At 29.1% G+C, this 20,016-nt stretch overlaps 1 protein-coding gene across 1 annotated transcript in view; it reads right to left on the bottom strand.

Moving 5' to 3' along the window:
• Positions 1–19,735, bottom strand: part of LOC121128220 (FMRFamide receptor) — a 55,045-nt gene extending 35,310 nt beyond the window's left edge. The window contains exons 1-2 of the mRNA XM_040723791.2: positions 19,479–19,735; positions 11,507–12,439 (exon numbers count right to left, since the gene is read on the bottom strand). Coding sequence (XP_040579725.1) covers positions 11,507–12,406 — 900 coding nt within the window. The 5' untranslated portion in view covers positions 12,407–12,439; positions 19,479–19,735. The remainder of the gene's footprint in view (positions 1–11,506; positions 12,440–19,478) is intronic.
• Between the last annotated feature and the right edge of the window lie 281 nt (positions 19,736–20,016).

The following is a 20,016-nucleotide window of genomic DNA, read 5'->3' as shown; positions in this document are numbered from 1 at the left end:
ACTTTGTATTTAAGATATAGATATACATAACATTCTTTTATTCTAAAAAGATCATCTGAAAATAATTCCATTTATACAACTAAACTGACTTTCTAGCTTTTGTATGTTATTCCTTTTCTTAGATTGATTTTATGTATCAAAAGGATTATATGTTTAATTTCTTCCTAAAAAATTGTCATATAAGGAATAGAAACTCATATAAAGAGATGTCACTTAATATAAATCTATACATGTGTATTTTAAAATCAGCTATAAATATGTATGTACATACAGATATAGGATCGATAATAAATATACGTAATTACATATATGGGGTGCGTATGAGAAATATCGACACTTATAAAAGAGATGAATAAGAATAGGAAAACCACATAAGATGACTGAATAATTCATCTTATCAGCTAACAAGCTGTATTTATTGACGCTCCCTCCAGAAACTAACACGATCAATCGAAAAATGCCCTGACAATGAGACAAAAGAATCGAGATTTCTGCTCTACTTCAAACGAAACACACTCCAACAGATGTCCAAAACTTGACTAAGGTAAACAAGCAATATTTACAATATTAAGAGGGCCATTAATGCCGGTATTGTCATTGAGAGAAAGCCTGCAACCGGATGACTAACAAGTTCTAAGTATCGGTGATGAGCTTGGAATATGTTTCAACCAATGGACTGGGAAAGCCAGCCATCTGGTTCAAAACAGGATACTCGCTCAACTTACTGATTACGTTGACATGTTGAGGACTAAGTTGATTACCTGGACGAGGGACTGGATTGGGTTGAGAATACTTCGGCAAACACAGCAAAGTTTACACAGTAAAGCGGTTTGATTTGTAAAAAGTTGATTCCAGCTAGTGCGGAAAAGTTGGTGTATAGTATGAAAATGGGCTATGCAAAAATTCATCTTTAGGTTGCACATCCTGATCAAATTATGAAAAAAAGCGAAAAGTCTTTAATTAATCAATTTAGAAACTAAGAGGAAATTCTTTGTTATTTTCCATTAAATAATTTTGAAAGACAATTTTTTAACCTATAAAAAGTGCTACAAGTTTTTTTTCTGAAATTTTCCCCTTGCGCTCATACTTTTTTTATATTTAAAAAAAAAGGAAAAAACAACTTTTTTTATAATATTCTCTCTGTTTGCTCCATAGTGAAGCTTTAGAAGTTTTTTTATTTTAGAATAATGTCTATTATAATTTATTAATGCAAAATAATGATTTATACTGTATTTTAATCCTTATTGGGGAAACAAATAACTTTTGTATCAATGTTTTATTTTCCAATTACGCACGCGGTAGACCATAACTAATCAATATTAAGTAAATGCCCTCTTTTAATTAAAGTCAATATATCGATATAGTGACGTAATTATTAGATAATGGAACTGTATATCACAATGACCCATGGAAAGAGTGTTGTGAATGTTTATTCTTTGATATCTGATTTTATATTTTAAGTATAAATTAATTCTAGATACATCAGAAAAGTCTACTAGTTATGAATAAATACGTCATTGGTTATACATGGTCCACGGAAAGTCCTGTTGAATGAATTTTATATCATAGAAACATATGTAAGGTTGTAAGATATTATGTTTAAACTCTAGTAGGGTAGAAACTATATCAAAACTAACAGTTTTGCTAACCACAATGGAAGCCAAGAGAAAGGGTATAATCAAAGAGTATACCAAGGTCAAAAAGGACGCCCGGTCAAGGCAAGGATTGCAAGAAATTCCAGGAGAAAACTCACCAAGACGACCATGGATTTCAACACAGGTGCAACAACAATGATAAACTTATCCAAGATGGCCTTGGGATGTACCCCTACAGATGGAAGAGACAACACCACCTGTCAAGTAAGCTCAAGGCTAAAAGACTTGAGTGAAGCAATGCCATTCTTGAGAAGCGGAGAACTAGCACGGCTCCCAAAATTGTGTTCAGTGAAGGGAAGATTTTCACCGTGGAATAGGGTTTCACCCCCATAATGATCGGATTCTGGCCAAAAAAGGTGAGCTGGGTGACCATGGAGTTAATTGAGTGCAGAACCCACTGTCTGTGATGGTTTGGGAGTTTGTGACTAAGACAGGGAAGTCCCTCTTGGTGTTTGTAACAACCGATTTGAAAATCAACACCAAGGAGTACATCAGCACCATACTGGAGGAATTCTTATTCCCTAGGCACAACAACATTTCTAGAATGAGCCATAGACCTTTCAGCAGGATAGTGCCACACATCCAAAAAGACACAGCAGTGGTGTGAAGGCAATTTGAGTGGTTTCAAAGAAAATACAGTGTGGCCCCCTCCAGCCACGACCTAGACGTCATGGATTACTCCATGTTGTCCATTCTTGAGAGCAAGCCTCTGTGACCCCCAGCAATAATTTAGACGAACTGAAGGCCAAACTGGTGGCTGCCTGGGACTCCAGCCCCGTAGACACGGTGCGTGTAGCACGCAAGTCCTTTCCAGAGAGACTTCGGGCTAAAGGTGACCATTTCGCTTGGAAGTTATGCCATATGTTTTTGAACTTGTTTCAATCTAAATCCATAATTATATACATTTTATATAATTAGTACAACATGATACACATTTAACAGAACTTTCCACATACCCTGTATATTGATAAGAGTGAAGTAGCTAAATATATCCTTATATTTCATAATATAAATTTAAATTGAATGTTAAATATACCTATGTAATCACACAGGATGTAAATTAAAAAAAAAGAAATATATTGGTAAGAGCAAGTAATAATGTTTTCATTAATTATTCGCCATATTTGAAAATTCCATCGTATCAGTGAGCAAGGATTACTACAGTTTCAAGACATTTCTGTTCTCTCAAAATTACCATATTTTTATGACATTCTCTCATTGAGGTGATTTTTACGTTTTCTTTAATTTATACAATATTCCCATATCTAGTAAATTAAAGCATTATGTATATACGAGTATAAATGGCTTTGGAAGTGATATTTAAAAGTTGCATAATCTTAGTTACAATTGCTCAAAAATCCTTCTTACAATACTTTAGTTGCAAAATAATAGATCATGGATTGTATATCTAAACAATTATATTTATGTGTAAATCATAATACTTTAATCAAACCCTGGTTGTTTTACTATTTTTAGCATTAATGTCATTGCAAACAAAAATTTCAAATATCATAATATGTATCTTATTTTCCAAACTCTCCAACAACCCCTTAATTCTTAATTACAATGTTTTTCAACATAATTATAAAGTAGTGTATCATTACAATAAGGCATGTATGTATTTCAGAGATCTATTATTAAGTATTGTTATGCAGAAACTAACTTATAATTTTTTTTCATTAACAGCTTAGAGAAAGAAAAAATATGGAATAGTCGAAGGAGTTGTTTTCATTCACAATGTCTAACCATATACACAGAAAATTAACTATAACATAGATAGAAAACCATTGTATTTACACAATTAATGATTATGCTGATATCCTTCCCAAGAATGGGGTAACTATTATGCCTGAGGAATCTGAAGTAGCCTTCCCAAAACTTCAGTATTATTTGTGATTGATAAGTACATAAGGAAGACTTGGAAAGAGGATTGGATAGAAAGCAAAACATAGTGATAGACAAAACTATATTTGGAGGGAACTAGTTTTGAGTGGATACTTTAAAAAAAACAAAATATCATCTACCAGAATTATAATTGACTTCATTATAGGCCATATTCCCTTAAGGAAGCATGTATGTAAAGAAACTGAAAGCTAAGACTATGTGGAGATAAGACAGAGACTCCAATCAAACATATAGGAAGAGGGCTGTGCACTAGAAAATAGAAAAAGAGAAATATATATGGAACACCTGGGTTCAATAAAAACATGGATAAAAAATATTTCTTACTCTTCATGGATACCTTCAAAAAACCCTTATTTTAATGACGTTTTTAAATTTGGTGCTGTGCTGCTATTCTAATAAGCTATTTTAGGGTCCTCTTTTGTTTTTATAAATTCTTATTGTTTCATATGTGAAAATATATCTCAGTGTTTGTGGTATACGTTAGTCTGGTTGCCGCATTAAATGGGACTTTCCGTGGTATTGGAGAGACCTGGTATCCCATCGACGTGCCCTTAAGACGTGTAGTAATAAAAACTCAGCTGTGTGAAGAATTAATTGTATTTCAATTGAAATAGGTACTAAAATTATTCAAAAACAAATTATCGTGTCATCTTTAAACATTTTTTTTTCTCTCTCTCTGTTTAGATTAATACCATGTTTCCGTCTTGCACAAACCTTGTCCTTTCTAAGTATGGATGAAGTCCAAGCCTACGCATATACTTTTCTATTTATATGGACGATCATATGTCCGATATTATGTATATAAAGGATTAGAGAGAGTTTAAAAATTACGCCAAGTAAAATGTCACGAAAAATTTAAAATATGGTAACTTTGAGAGACAAAATATCTGTTCACAGATATAATTATAATCCTTAGGTGTGTTTGAATTTTTATTAACTTGGCAATTTGAACAGTTTTTGTATAAAGTATTCACGAGTGTTCAAGAAGGAAGGAGAGTAATATTGATGGGTTGTAAGTGTATGTTCTTGTTGGACTCAGAGTAGAATCGAGAATCGACATCTGAGTAATTTATGTCCATGTCCTTTCTGAATACTGATTAGGATTTTTTTCCTTCCTTCCCCTTTAAAATGTTTGAAACTTATCGAATGTAACGTCATGAAAGCTTAGCAGTCATTCCCTTCAAATATTCTTCAAATCTTTATAATTACCATGCCAATTTTTGATTTCTTTTTTTCCTTTTACCGGTAGGTCATAAGATTTTAGAACTACTGAAAACTTTATAAGGGTAGGGCTCCTTGTCCTTTAACACATTTGTATTGACTTTAAGGTCAGATGAAAAAAGTATCCATGATTTCAATTAAGCATTTTGTTAATTTATTGATTATATATACATATATGTTCAAAGACCAGATCTGGTAAGTATATTTTAGCATTTCTTTCGATAATCTTACTTTCTAAATTTAGTATTATTTTAATAGCATGACCACCCCAGTTTAGCTTTGTTAGGTTTTCATCAAAATATTTTTAAATTGTGCCCTGAAATCAGCTACTGTAGTGGGGTATTGTTCCTCTCTCTTTCTTTCTATTGATTTAATAAACTTTTGTCGTTTGTTCTTAGTTGTCCTTGATAGTAGACCGTTATATAATAAAAAAAACACGTTTACGTACTCAGTTATAAAGTTTATAAATAATAAAGTAATATTTGATGATAGCTTTTTTATGTTTATAGTCTGAAAAATGCCCGGGGATAGGTTACTTGCGCGCTCTTTATCATTAATTAAAGCATGACATAGTATAAACATTTGTCAGATGACTTTTTCTCCATTTATTTATCATTTGATCGATATTCGGAACAACCATAAATTAAAGAAACCTTTATTTAGAAATGGAAATTCTTTTAACCCCCTGTTACATCCTTGAGATGATTATCTGCTGCAGTGATTGATATATTCTATGTGTACTATTTTTTTGATCTACCTTCTATACTCATTTTTAATTTGTTATATATTTCTTATACTCAATTTTTTAGGGATGATTAGTTTCTGAGTTATTAACAAATTATTCAATTAATTACGGACGTTTTGAAGAACGTTTTGATAAATCTTATTATTTGTATAATGCAATGATGAATCTTTAAATATGAGGGGAATTGGAGATATCTTATGCTATATATAAAACATCTCCAGTTTGATAATAATTGATTAATTTGTGAACAATCTATCCTTTATAGTCTACAAAAGTGAATATTATTTTCAAAAACTACTGTTTTAGACTATGAATTCATATTTTACCCGTATAAGAAATAATGGTAAAAATCATTCAACTTATTCACATATGTTTATTGTAGTGTTATATTGACGCCAACAATTATAGACTCTAAATGATTCGATGATTTTTTGACTCGAATCAAATGGTGAGTACCTTGGATTGGCTTAATTTAATTTATTTATCATAATGGAATGTTTAATAAACAAACCCGACATGTGTATCACAAGTAACTATATATATTAAATTTATTTTCTAATAAGCAAGGAATTCTAACAAATTATCATTAGTTTAAAGAATAGGACACGCTTTGTTTGAAAATGATTTGCATTTGCCTGTTTCTAAATTGCCTGCGATGAGAATTGTGCTAATGAACCCGAAATATATGAGGGCAGATAAAATAAATACATCCAGTCTCAATCAGGTCTAATACAAGTTGTCAAAATCATAAGTGAACAAGTCAAATATATATATGGTCATGTAGTGTTATAAGAGTGTCAACGTCATATTCATAAAAAGAAAAAAAAAACTTGGAAAGAAAATGGAATAATATATTCAATTCAGAAGATAAAGGACGCTGAGCTTAGGATGTAGAAAATTATTCCATGTTTATGGATATGACGTAGCTTCTATGGGCAGATGACGCTTTCCAACAGAAGACAAGAATGATTTAACATCAATGATGGCAGGTAGAAAAGCAAAAGTTGCTATATTTTCCAAAAATTATAAAGAAAAGAAAAAGATAGAAAAAAAGGCAGTGAAGCATTGAGTATTTACATGCAGATAATCCCACTACAAAGTGCTAGGATGCTACATAATCTATTTGTACCTCATGATGTTCTGAAAAGTCACTGGCTAAACCACATAAAACAATTATCAATTGACAACGGAAAACTCCTCAATTTGTACCTGTCCACTGGAATGGGAAAATGATGACCTTATTAAAATCAAAAAACAAAACAGGGGACAGATTCCCTGTGTTTATTTCAGGAAATGAAAATTTAAAATTGTTTGGGATATCTATTGTGCACTTTCGATGCCTTCAAGACACACTTTTATTATTTGACAGAGGAACTTGTTCCATTGACACTGTTATCAGATAGTGTAACTATAAAAGAAAAGCGGTGTTTTCCCACCAATAATTTAATGTACTTAAAAAAACAAAAATTGGTCCATATTTTGGTTAACTAAAGTTTCCTTCGATCCAAAAAGGATTTGTTGAAATAAATTTATCAAATTTTATCAACAACGTTAGATGCTTCTTTTTTTCAGCGTTTGGAATAGTAGATTTATTCAAATCCTTGTTTCTGAATGGAACGATGAAAAATCTTACAAAGGAACTATGTATCAGAACTTTCAAGTTCCTTATGAATCTTCGATATTCAGAAAATGCATTTAGTTAAGAATTAATGGAAAATAATTCTAATAAAAAAGTATATAAATAGAAAATTAATGGAATTATCTATTAATGGTTAAAAATGCATTGAATAAGGTCAAAGTCTTGAATTATCTTAAATTACAAAACTATTATTCAATTAACGGTGATGTGTCCTTTTGAGATTAATAAATACATATGAAATTTTGCACAATCTGTTCTTGAAGGAAAAGGTACACCTTGGTGAGGGCACATTAAGATTGGATCACTTTTTCTATACTGGAAGACGTTTGATACACCCCAATGATAATGCCCATTTACAGAGTGAATGCGGTATGCCCAAAGATTAGAAAATAGTTTTGGCTTCCCTTTAAGTCTTTCAAAAACTTACTAGAGCCATTTGACAGATTTTGGTTAATTTTAATATGAGGTTGTAATAATATATTGAGTTTAGATATGCCCTAACAAAAAGTCAACAAAAAAAAAAATCAATAACGATCAAAAATTTAATCAGAAACTTTTAAAATGTTTACAAAAAGAAGTATTATACTTGGTTTAAAAAAGATTAAAGGAAGTATAGTGACCAAAATTTTGTCAATATGTTAATTGCTTTATCACATCAACAAACTGAAATATTTTATATTGTAACATTTTCCATTTCTGACACCTTTTAATACTTATTTTAATATGTAAGATCAATCTATTCATAATCTTTATTAATTGATTTATAAATTTTCAAACCTTTTCAAAACCATTTACATACTATATGAATAACATGGAGATTATTAAATCATAATAACTAAGTGGGTGGATGTTCAATAGGTTTAGATTTGTATCAAGCGTATCAAATTTATTGCTGGGATCTAACAGCTATATAAATATCTGTTTTTTGAATAAAAAAAAGAGACATTCTGTTTACTCTTTGCCCTTTGAAAGTTAAAACTTGTTTAAAAAGGAAACAAGTATCTGCATTTACCTATGGATGTTCATATATTACGTAGTTCTGAATAAATTGTGAATTTCTTCACAATTTTCATACATAATTTATTTAATATTTGTTATTCAATATATGTTTACATAATATATATGTACAAGGTGGACCCTAAATACTATAAAAAATATCTTCAAATTAAACTTAACTAGCTCGTAGATACTTACAAATCTCATTCTAAATAAATTCGTGATAAATTATTGATTAATTATTTGCAAAGTTTGCTTAAGACATTTGTTGGTCATTTTTTAAATATGAGATAAAAGAAAGTAAGGAGATACAAGACATTTCTATGTTTTTTGATGTTAGACTACTTGTTTTGGTGATGCTAAGCTTTTTTCTATTGAGGCTCTACTAAATCTGACTAAATGATCAGATTTTGGTCCATAAAAGCCTAATTCAACCTGTAGGATCTATTGGATACAAAAACCAGAGTCATTGATGGTATAGGTCCCCATCAGCAGTTCTGGTAAGGTGTACCTTATCTGTATAACCTAAATGGGACAAAATTAACTGCATTAAGTATGTGGGTATCATCTAGGAGAAAAGTCTACTGCCATGTGGCAATTCTCATTTCGGGTAAGATATATCTATACCTCTCAGCAGAATGCTAATCACTCTTTCATGTTACATATGAAGCAAATGTGGTATGAGACTAATTTCCGTAGTTTTTAGAGTAGCAATTTTTACCCTCCACACCGATAGAATTGGAATCTGATCAATTTTAAATATGGTTCATTTTGGAGGACAATGTCTGCAAGAAATTTCTCTTAATTTGAATGCACTGAAAGCTCCCCTAATTAGGGAATTGGGAAACATTGCTATGGAGATAGCCCGTGCCTACTGTAATGCCTTGAGTATAGCCTCAAGGCTGTAGATTCTGAAAAAGAGGACCACTTATACTTTTTTTTTTTGCCAATTATTGATATGATTTTCACTAACATTTATGCAAAATTTTAGATTTCTAATTATGGAAATAAAAAAGTTATATTTACAGTATTTAGGGTTCACCTTGTAGAATAGGATGTTGTTTTCAATTCCTAATTAAATTATTTTAAAGTTGCATTTCATAAAAAAAATTGAAGAGTGAAATCAAATAAATTTTTATTTCCTCATGGATTGGAACTTTTTAGGAATTGTTTCAATCCATGTAATTTTTTTAAATTATATGTAATTCAAGCGTTTTTCGGAATAATACTTGGATTCTGGTTAAACAACAATATTTTCACAAAATAATAAGGTAAAAAAGGTTGCTCTATACCCTGAATCCAAGTATTATTCAGAGAAACGCTTGGATTACATATAATAAAAAAACTAATTATAGGGTTATATTTAATTGTCTCGTAGTACATAGGGAATAGGAATTTAGGGGTTATATTGGATAAATCTACCAACTAGAAATTCTTTTTCTATAATTGGGAGCGTCAATATAAAAAGGAAAAAAAAGAAGTTTTTTGAACTAAAGATTAGCTTACATTATATTCATGAATAGTTAATTAATTAAGTCTAAAGATTCTGGTATTGATGCGTTTGATGATCTCTAATTAACTGTCATTATATTTTATCTGTAATTTTACAGAATATGATCTAAACTTATAAATAGTTATTTATACGGAAATTATATATTATTTGTAAATGTGTGAATAATTTAATTTCAAGTTATATTGGAAACGATCCTCTTTTGATAGGGTTAGATTTATATTAATTTTCTTATCGGACATATTTGTGGTCAGTTTTTTGGTTTTTTCAGATTAGTTGGCAAATATTAATAACCGTCCATTCATCCCAAATCCCCTTCTGTCCACCATATAAATTTTATATTTTCGAGAAATTACTTTCCCAAAATTCTTTAAACCCTTTTATACGATTTTTATTCTTCAAAATATAGAATTTTGAAAGAAATTACTACTTTAAATTTATAGAGAATTTTCCCCATAATTGATTTCTTTATTCCATTTTTACAATAGTAGAATATTGCATTGCAAGAGACGTATTTTGAGGAATAAAAATAGAAATTTGTATGTCCTTTCCTTCAACTATTATTAAAATATTTGGTACGATGTAAGAGGCTTAAAAATGGCAAATTTTCTTCCAAGTAAAATTAGCTAGTGTTGTCAGACGTTATTTATTCGTCACTATTTTGCAAATGACCCCTTTTTGCTAATTTTTGTATCTTTTAACAACAAACTAACAATGTATAATATCGAATATTGTCAAGATACGTTGTCGATATGTGTTGCAACGTAATAAATTAATGATACTCAGAGGAATCACACGTATAACTCCCCAAGAAATGATCAGTGTTACTCTCCGTCATTCATTAGCAAACTTTATAAAACACTCTTTATTTGGTAATAACAAAATAATTTGCATGCTAGAAAAAGGCTTAGGATTTACAACAGTGTTTATGAAATAAAAGATACATATCTAACTATTCTTATTTCATACTATTTAACATAGGTTTTGAATGTGAAGTATACTTTAATGTTATACGAAAGGAAAACAAATAACTATATTCCTTGAATTTAATTTTTTTTAATTTTAATTCCAGAAACCTCAATCCTTGGTTATAACTAATTAACTTTTCATGAATATAATGAATACTAATCTGTACACCTGAAAACTCATTTTTCCATTTTCAGTTTAAATATGTTTATTCAGAGAAAGGAGAAAATCAACAAATTTATTTTTGATATATTAATAAAAATATGGAACAATATGCAGAATGTAGTTTTTCTCCCATATTTATGAGTACAATGTACATTATATATATGCTACTTTTAAATCCTCAGCTGTAAAACAAAAAGAAAAAAAAAACAACTTTCTAAATTGAGTGAAAAGTATGTAAATCTAGTAAACATATTAACGAATCTAATTTCGTTCTAAACGCATTCATAAGTCGTTACTAACATTATAATATGATTGGAATTACTGACGATATATTTTCTAATCATACACCTATTTGCAAAAAATGGATTAAGGCTCAAATGGATTAATTTCTATTTAATAGGACCATTGTTAATTGTAATGGACAAATACAAACACATGTCTGTACCATCCTCGTGCTTATCAAATGGAGTCCTTGTTCTATATACAAAACCATTGATATTTGCATTAAATTTTACCCACTCTAAATAGAAGTAATTTCTGTATATATATTGTACATACATTATGTATTTACATGTCTAAAGAATATTTATAATATTTGGCACATAGCTACATAAAAATGATTATTTTCAATAGCAAGGCATTTGAAGGATGGAGTTTTATATAGGGTTGCTGTGCATATTATGGTACAAAAAAAATACACTTACCTGAATCAGCTCATAAATGTTGGGTATCCATTTGACAGAGTGACAAATAAAAAAGACAAACACAATTGCTAGACTGACTTTGGCCAAAATGATTTCCTTCCTTTTATATGAGTGAACATTGGAGGATTGGCCATTGTGACAAGTTCGGAAACTGAAATTTGTTTCTTGTGCCATGGTTGTGAGCTTTCGTAGTGTGAGACTATTTAGTATGACGAGAAGAAGGAAAGGTCCAATACCCATGAGAATAAAGTTTAGCCACATACAGTATATTTGTACGTAATAAGGGTTGAGCCTTAGCTTTGTGGGATTAATTCCGTAGGCATTCGGATCATTTGGAATGACGATCTCTGTGTCGTAGTCAACGACTTGAAGAGATGAATTATCAGTCTCTGATAAGATTTCATCTGGAACTTTAGTAGTGAGCTCAAAGAATTTTGGGATATTATAGAAGAGCGTGAAAATACATATTGGGGTTAAATAGTAGGCGGCAGGCCATGAGTGGCTCACACGGTAAAAGGGATGACATACGGTGAAATATCTTTCAATAGTAATTGCCACAGTGCAGTAAATACTTCCAGTTATTCCAATCTGCAGAATGGGGAGTGCCCAAGGGAGTAGATAAAAATATCCAGCGGAGGTGTGGTAATTTTCAGAGAATTGGGGTAGACTAAAGACGAGGATGGATACGAGGATATAGCTCATATCAAATAATGCAAGTGCCATCATGAGACAATGAAAGTTTCTTTGTACTTTTTGTCTAGAAAAGACACAAACAGCCGCCATGTTTCCAACTATCCCTATAATTCCCACAAGCAGAAGAGCTATTCCTTCCACAAAAAAAGCTGTTGTCTTCATTATTTCGTTGGATTGTTCCAGCGAATCGGGAGGAGGGTTCGACATTACTCGATGACTTTTCTCTTTGCACACCAATTGCTTAAATTTGTATAATTATAAATGAATGTGAATTGTGAAAAATGTACATTCGTAATTTATTATAAACATTGAAAGAAGGCAGATAAATATTCGTAATTAAGCTATCATCATAAAAGTATCCATAATTTCAGAGTAATATATAAAAACAAACACCAAAATAATACATCATCCGAAAAATGATGTGCTACAACAACCTCAACTATCAGGGGGTTGATAAATGAAGACATGTCCGGAGAATACATCCGCTTCATTTTATCAAAAACTTGCCAAGTATTGCAGCTTTATAGCTTTTTCTCTTTCCATACATATTTATGTAGTTATATGCATCAATTCTCATAAAATTTACATACATAAAATAGAATGATTCTACAAATGTATTTAAAGAACTATCCCAGTCTAAATAATTATTAAGTACTTTTTAAAATACATAAATGAATCTTATATATTTAATACTCAAAAGGTCCCTTCAAGACATCATGTTCGCTCTTCAACTTTGCATACATATCTTTATATTTATCCTCAAACTCTTATTCAGTTCTTCATAAAAATGATTAGATACCAGCCAAATGCATGTACCATTCAAATGAGTAATTTAAGTTATTACTTTAATTGATTTTAGACAAAATTTTATTATCAAGCTCTGTTTTGATAACATAATCATTTCATCTTTCATAATGTCAAATTATATATGTAAGAGCTCAAAATTAGAGCTGAAATCCCCCAATGTCGTCTAATCTAAAAAATGCATTCTTTTTCATAAATTCAAATTTGACCATTCAGCCAAGGAATACTCTATACATGGAAAATGGACTCCTTTTCATTTCCTCCTTTCCGCCGTAGTTAGTTAAAAAAGGGCGATTTGTATAATAGAACCGTAAAGAAAATTAAAGAGGAAATTGAAGTAAAATAATCGTGTTTTCAGTGTCTTAGAGAGTTGTAATATTTTTTTGTTGGGTTTATTTACTTTAAGTCATAAATAAAGCTATTTTAATCAATTAATCTTTAAAAAAAAAGGAAGGAAAAAAAGAAGTGCTTGTTAGAGTAACATATTCATCGATTATACCAATCTGACAATAAGCTCATTATAACGAAATATACTGTTTTTTATAATAAAAATTCCATTTGAAAATGCACGTCTAACAGAATATGTGTACAATTTTAATTAAATTACAACTTATTTAATGCATAAAATAAGGCCTTTTTTTTCAATAAAGTTTATTAATTGAATATGGAATATATTTTGGTGAATATGCTGTAGGGTCATTGGATAATGTAAATCTTAGAAATAACTATTGCTGAACAATTCGTCGGAATATATTCAGAATTATATAATTGATTCTAATAATAGTAAAAATACTCCTTGAGAAAAACTAACACATGGGCTGAAAAGTACAAGGCTTAACAAAGAAACACCATTTTGTCTGTTTTAAATTGGCTTTTTAAAATATATTTATTTATAACTTTTAATTGCTCTATGGGGCTAAGTTCACATAGCACTTTTCAAGCCATTGCTTAGCTTGAACAGATTTTTTTCCATTAAGAAGCAGTGTAAAATCCAAAGAAGAAACTGCTTTTGATCCGTTGTTTCCATTGTACTCAAAAGAAGTGTCATATTTAGCACAATAACTCACAAACTAAAACACAAATTGTCATGAAATTTTGACAGCTGTTTTTTGAAGGTTGGTACTAACTGAAAATGAAGTGATTTAAAAAAAAAATAGGCCATCAATATATAAAGCCCGGGACTTTTCATCCCATGTGTTACATGAATCAAATTAAGTTGATGATAATCACGACCGGTAAATGCGTTTATAACACTCATTTAAAGAAAATCCTGAATAATTCATATTGGAGGAGTAGTGGAGTTTTAAATGGAGTTGGAAAATAATTCTACCAACAATTAGTACTAATTGTAATTCTTTACTCTGACTGTAATTTATAATGTACAAATAAATAGATTTATCAAAATATTAAAAAAGTTTTCCATCCAGTCACTCAATTCGAAAAGGATGTATGCTTGAAGAAATATATTCATCAGAGGGAGTGTTGACACATCTATTTTTTACAATTATTAATAAGTTATTTCATTTTCTAGATGCACTTTTTTATTTAAGTAAAATCCTTAGGTAATTGTGTTTTTAGTTATCTGAACTTATTTATAGGAAATTGTTTACAGTAGTATAATTAATTTTTTATTCAACTCAACTGTTGTAAAAATAAGAAAGATAATTAAGCCCAAGCCTCAATTTAATATATGAAAAGAAAAATCAATTAATTACTCAACTATAATAACTACATATGAGTACACTCGAAAAAAAATATTTGGATGTCTCCAGCGATTGTTTTCAATAGAAATGTGCTCTCCTTTCCGATTTTCTACAATATGTCATACTTTCAGATAGTTAGTTATTAACCACGCTGTATTTCAACCATAATAAGGATTATTATTATACCATTTGATTATATCCCGACTGATGCATTAAAGAAAGCCATATCTTTCTTCCTCTCTATCTCCTCTCTATCTGATCTAAAAATTGACTTTTTTTTTGTTTTATTTAATAAAAGAATTATTGTTTCATATCATTTTACAAAAACTAATAAAAACATCTATGGCCATTTATGTATTTATTGTAAATTTAAATATTGATATCGACGAATAAATATTAGGTTCTACGAAAAATAAACGCATTTTTTATCAATGTAGATGCTACTAAGATATGAAGTATTTGAAAATTTGAGATCAATAGGTTCATTCATTCCAAAGATATGGATATATAAATTTAGCAAAAATGAATGCTGGATGAAAATATGAGTTAATATAATTTTTCCCCGTTATATTACTTCTATTAAACGTTTTTCCCTTGATAAAATCATTTTGTGTCGAAAAAAATAAATAATAAATTAAGGATTAATGAATCTACAGTATAATTGAAGAAAAATTGATAAATTCATTGATATTGAAGTGAAAATATTGTAAAATTTCATGGTCTTTTTTTTTGAAGAAAATATATTTAATTTTGCTGCCTTTAGACACAAATATCTATTAAATAAACTGACTAATTTATATAAAGTTTTAAGAAATTTCAGAGCTAAGCAGTATCTTTATTCTGTAAAAAAGAAAGAAAGAACCTAATTCCTATAAGTTTAGTCGTCATGGTAGTGTTGTAACTATTATAGTATTTGTGTACAAGTTTCGTTAACAAAGTAAGTATCGGATATTTTGATACTTTTCGATAATTATTCTGCTAAAAATATATTTACAACAAAAATTGCGTCGAGGACAGTTCACATGTCCTTACATATGGGAGTACAGAGGGGATTTGCTGTAAGTCGCACATAAATATGATGACATTATTAACTCATAGTTTTGGAGGAATTTCGTCATTGGCGGGACAATTTGGTTATGATGTAATGGGTCTGAAAGAAATAAATTTCAATATCAGATTAGAATAGTACCATTTTATGGGGGGAGGTATAGAGGGGAAATTTATGACAGAATTGTGTAAATATGTTAAAACACACATATTTGCAAATTTGATGAATTTTTCATATTGATATTTTGAAATTTATGTCTACTAGAAATAGAAATTTCTCTGTTTTGGATGGTTTATATAAAAATGCTGTTATACGAAGTTGTTTATAAAAAAGTTTGTTATTTTATTCTTAAAAAAATTGATTAGAGAAAAAAGTTATAAGGTGATTTGCTCTTAAATGGACATAGCTTTATTTTGCAAAATAATTTTACCTGATAGCAAATTATTGTTCAGTTCTTTTTTCCCTATTTTACTATTTTAGACATTTAAAGTTATTATACTTGATTATTATAATGATTATTTTTATTCATTTATTTGAAATCGAAATATTCTATGGTTATTCAGATTTTGGCAAAAAATATATATTATGCAGTCGATGAAGAAACTAGGACTTATCTATCAGGGTTTTTAGGGGTTTTACACTTACGGTAAATCCCGCATTTAACTATTTCATAGGTAATATTAATCATATACAACCAAACCTTGACGGTCGTTGAAATTAGTCACTACCCAACAGTATAGCTAATTTTTTTTAGCTCTGTAAATAATTTAGTAGCCCAGAATACCACAATTATAGGATCATTTTTTGACTAGCTCATAACTATTTTATAGGTATTTTTGCTTTAAAATAATGTAAATTTTGGATGCAAAAAAATCATATATTTTCTGTGAAAACACAATGAATACTTAATCAAAGCCAACTAAAAATTTATTTTGCAAAGTTTGTCTTTTAAACCCAAAATTGCCTCTGTATATGCAGTATTTATGGTATGCCATTAAGTAAACAAATATAAGGCATTCTGCGCTAGCCCAATTGTTTTTTTTACTAACCACAGGCTAGCTGAAGCTCTTTTCATTACAGAAGTCAACAAAAATTAGTTTTTTCAAAATATTTTAAATTCTATACACCACTTGATTTTAGGAGCAGTTAATGCAATGATCACGAGTCTGTCATTATTTTTGTCGTATAAAATCTGAGTGTTGAAATTTTTTGATTCAATTTTAATTACCTTATTTATAGATTTGAGACTAAAAATTAATAATCTACCTACTAATTCATTTTTTTCAAAGATAATAATATTTGCTTACATTTTATATTCAATCATCCAATCTTGAGAAAATAAGGACAGAATGACAAGGACTGGTGCCAAGTAATATCAAGACCGGTACCAAGGGCTATTAGGATCGGTCTTAAGGCTAGAATGGACTAGACCGAATAAATAAGAATAGGAGCAACACTATATAAAAGCACGATTAGTTTAAAATGTCTTCATTTTTCTTGAAATATAAAAATTAAAAAAGTATTTGAAATTTTTTACCTTTCCCTGAAATAAAAAAATAAAAAAACCTGGGATCCCCCTCAACAACAATTTCATAGGAAATGAAAAACCTTGAAGAAACCTAATAAATCATAATAATAATTGCATATGTGTGAAATTCTAATTAGTTATGCCGGCTCAATATTTAAGTGTGTTATAGTCTATTAGTTTAAATATGATATTAAAATTAATGCAAATCAATACATATAACATAAGTTTTCGTCAATTTTAATAAAATAACCTTGACAAAAACTGATATCAATTAAGACTAGGGTATTTACATGATTGCAATAATCATTTCATAACTTTACTAGGTATATTTGTTAAAACATAATAAGACATTATTTAAACTCCATCCACAGGGAAAACTATCAATAATATGTGCCTACTACAAAGTTATTTGTATATCAGGGTAGTTTTATTTTTACAATAATTCAAAAGTTTGAGCATCCACCTAGTTGAACTTTAAAAAAAATCTGTAATTATTTTTTACATAAAAAAATAGGGTTTTTAAGTCTTTTCGATTTTCGTTGATTTAAAAAAAAAAAAAAGATTAAAAATTCCTAATAAATTTGACTTATTTAATGTATTTTTAGAAAAAATGACCCTTTGATATAACATAATAACTCAAATAAAAGTAATGTAAAAGTAAGAAATTCTGTTTTTTATAGGTTTTGTTCTAAAATTAATATTGTTTTCTTTAGAAAAACAAAAGAAACACGTTTTTCTAAATGTTGATTTTTACAATTAAAAATAGGAAATGAATACAAATATAATTATGGAAATAATGGAATTAAATATATTTGATGAAATAATTATAGCAACGTCAAGTAAAGTTTACCTTTAAAAGATGATATTATTGTATTACTTGACTTTTAAACATATAAATATGTGTAAAAACAGACGTTTTTGTAGAATTTTGACTGTTTTTTTACTCAAAAAATTTATTGAGCAAATGTTTAAAAAGCTTTAAAAGAATGCAAATATTATATGTGGGAAATAAAAATTTGATATTTTTGCTGATTTAATAGCTGATATACATTAAATCCCACTCTGTTAGAATTAAGTAGCTCTAGAAAATGCCATAACTTGTTTACCAAAATTGTTTTGATCCATGATTTTGACTTGATTCTAACTTGTTACGGCAAATTTCTATGTAATGATGAGTCATCAGAGAGCCTCATAAAATCTTCTTATAGTTCAATACCCTAACTTTTTACATTTTATTATGAATACTAGAGTGAGGGTTCTAGGACTGAAGTCAAACAAGGAAGTGTAAATTAAACGCCAGATAGGGAAAAATAATTGCATCAAAAAGTCATGGATATAGGACAATTGTGGTCTGTATAATATATATAAAAAAAGATGCATTTACGAAAACGTAAAAAAACTACAAAAATATGGGATCTCATTTCGATCTCAATTTATTGTTAAATTTGAAACCTCAATTTATTCAATTACTAAAAATATTGATGTTTAGAGTGAAGTATAAAAATTTGAATTCTAACTTTTTATGAATGTAATTTGACACACTTTAACTTTTAATCATTGATGATGTAAGTATGTGATTACGTTATCATGTAAAAATAAGCATTGTTGATGTTGCATTTTTGGGACATTAAGCAACCAAGTTTTCTAATAATAGAAACTCTCTTTTCCTTCATATGAAAGAAAATAGTGAATGATTGAATGTCAAAATGGGACCACCAAATAAAAGGATTTAAACATTACTGTCTATCAAAAATCTATCCCTCTAATGGCTAGTTTTATAATACACCAAAAATTCATATGCATTAAAAATAAGATCTTATTTCCAAAATGTGGACAATAAGTTAACAGTTACAATAGAATAAATTATCCTCCTACTTTTCTTGTCCCAAATCGAAAAAATATATTTATACACATTTTCCGAGATTTTTAGTTAATATTCCTTTTATTTAATTCAAATATCAGTATAATATTATTTAATTTAAATTCAAAATATATTGTTGGAATTAATTAAAAAACAGATCAGTATTTTGATCAATTTCTAATCAATATTACTCTGATTTATAATCATATACTGTCATCTTGTTTCTTTAAAATTAATGATCTTTGATTTATATTTACTTAATTTTGCGATACTCTAATGAATTGTACATATATAACGCGTAAAAATTATGTAGGAAATACGTGGAAATTACCGACCTGTTTTTTTTCTCTATAAATGTTTGTTTTTTTTAAATTTAGAATTTGTCCAATATTTCAAAAACATCTTCCTAGTTCTATTTTTCACACCATCCTTGTGGATTACCAATAATATTGTTGTTGCTATCGTTCCAGGTTGATGAGGAAGGAAAGACTCATTCAGTACTTTCTTCTTCCTTCCTTCTTCAAGTCTAGTCTTTCAGTATCATCTTACTACGTAGACTAACCTTCTCTTTTACTAATATTTTTTTAACTATAACAAGGAGTTTCTCAAAGCGCTACGCACTGTTTTATTTGGCTCTTTTTAAAAAGAATATATTACATACTAGTTGGAGGAAAATCCCTCATTCCCCCCACTCCTTTTTTACTTTTTTTTTTTGCATGATTTCACGCAAAAAAATAGGGTAAGATATTTTTATATAATAAACTCTAAAAAATAGTCAGCAAACATAGTCAATAAATCACGAAACTTCAATGACATTTTGATATGTAAAAAATACTGGGTAAGGGTTTCAAGCATAGGATGTAGATTGCACGG

This window comes from Lepeophtheirus salmonis, chromosome 13 (genome assembly GCF_016086655.4).
Source record: "Lepeophtheirus salmonis chromosome 13, UVic_Lsal_1.4, whole genome shotgun sequence".
NCBI lineage: Eukaryota > Metazoa > Arthropoda > Copepoda > Siphonostomatoida > Caligidae > Lepeophtheirus > Lepeophtheirus salmonis.
The sequence above is the reverse complement of the archived record's forward strand: the minus strand, read 5'-3'. Positions and strand labels throughout refer to the sequence as shown.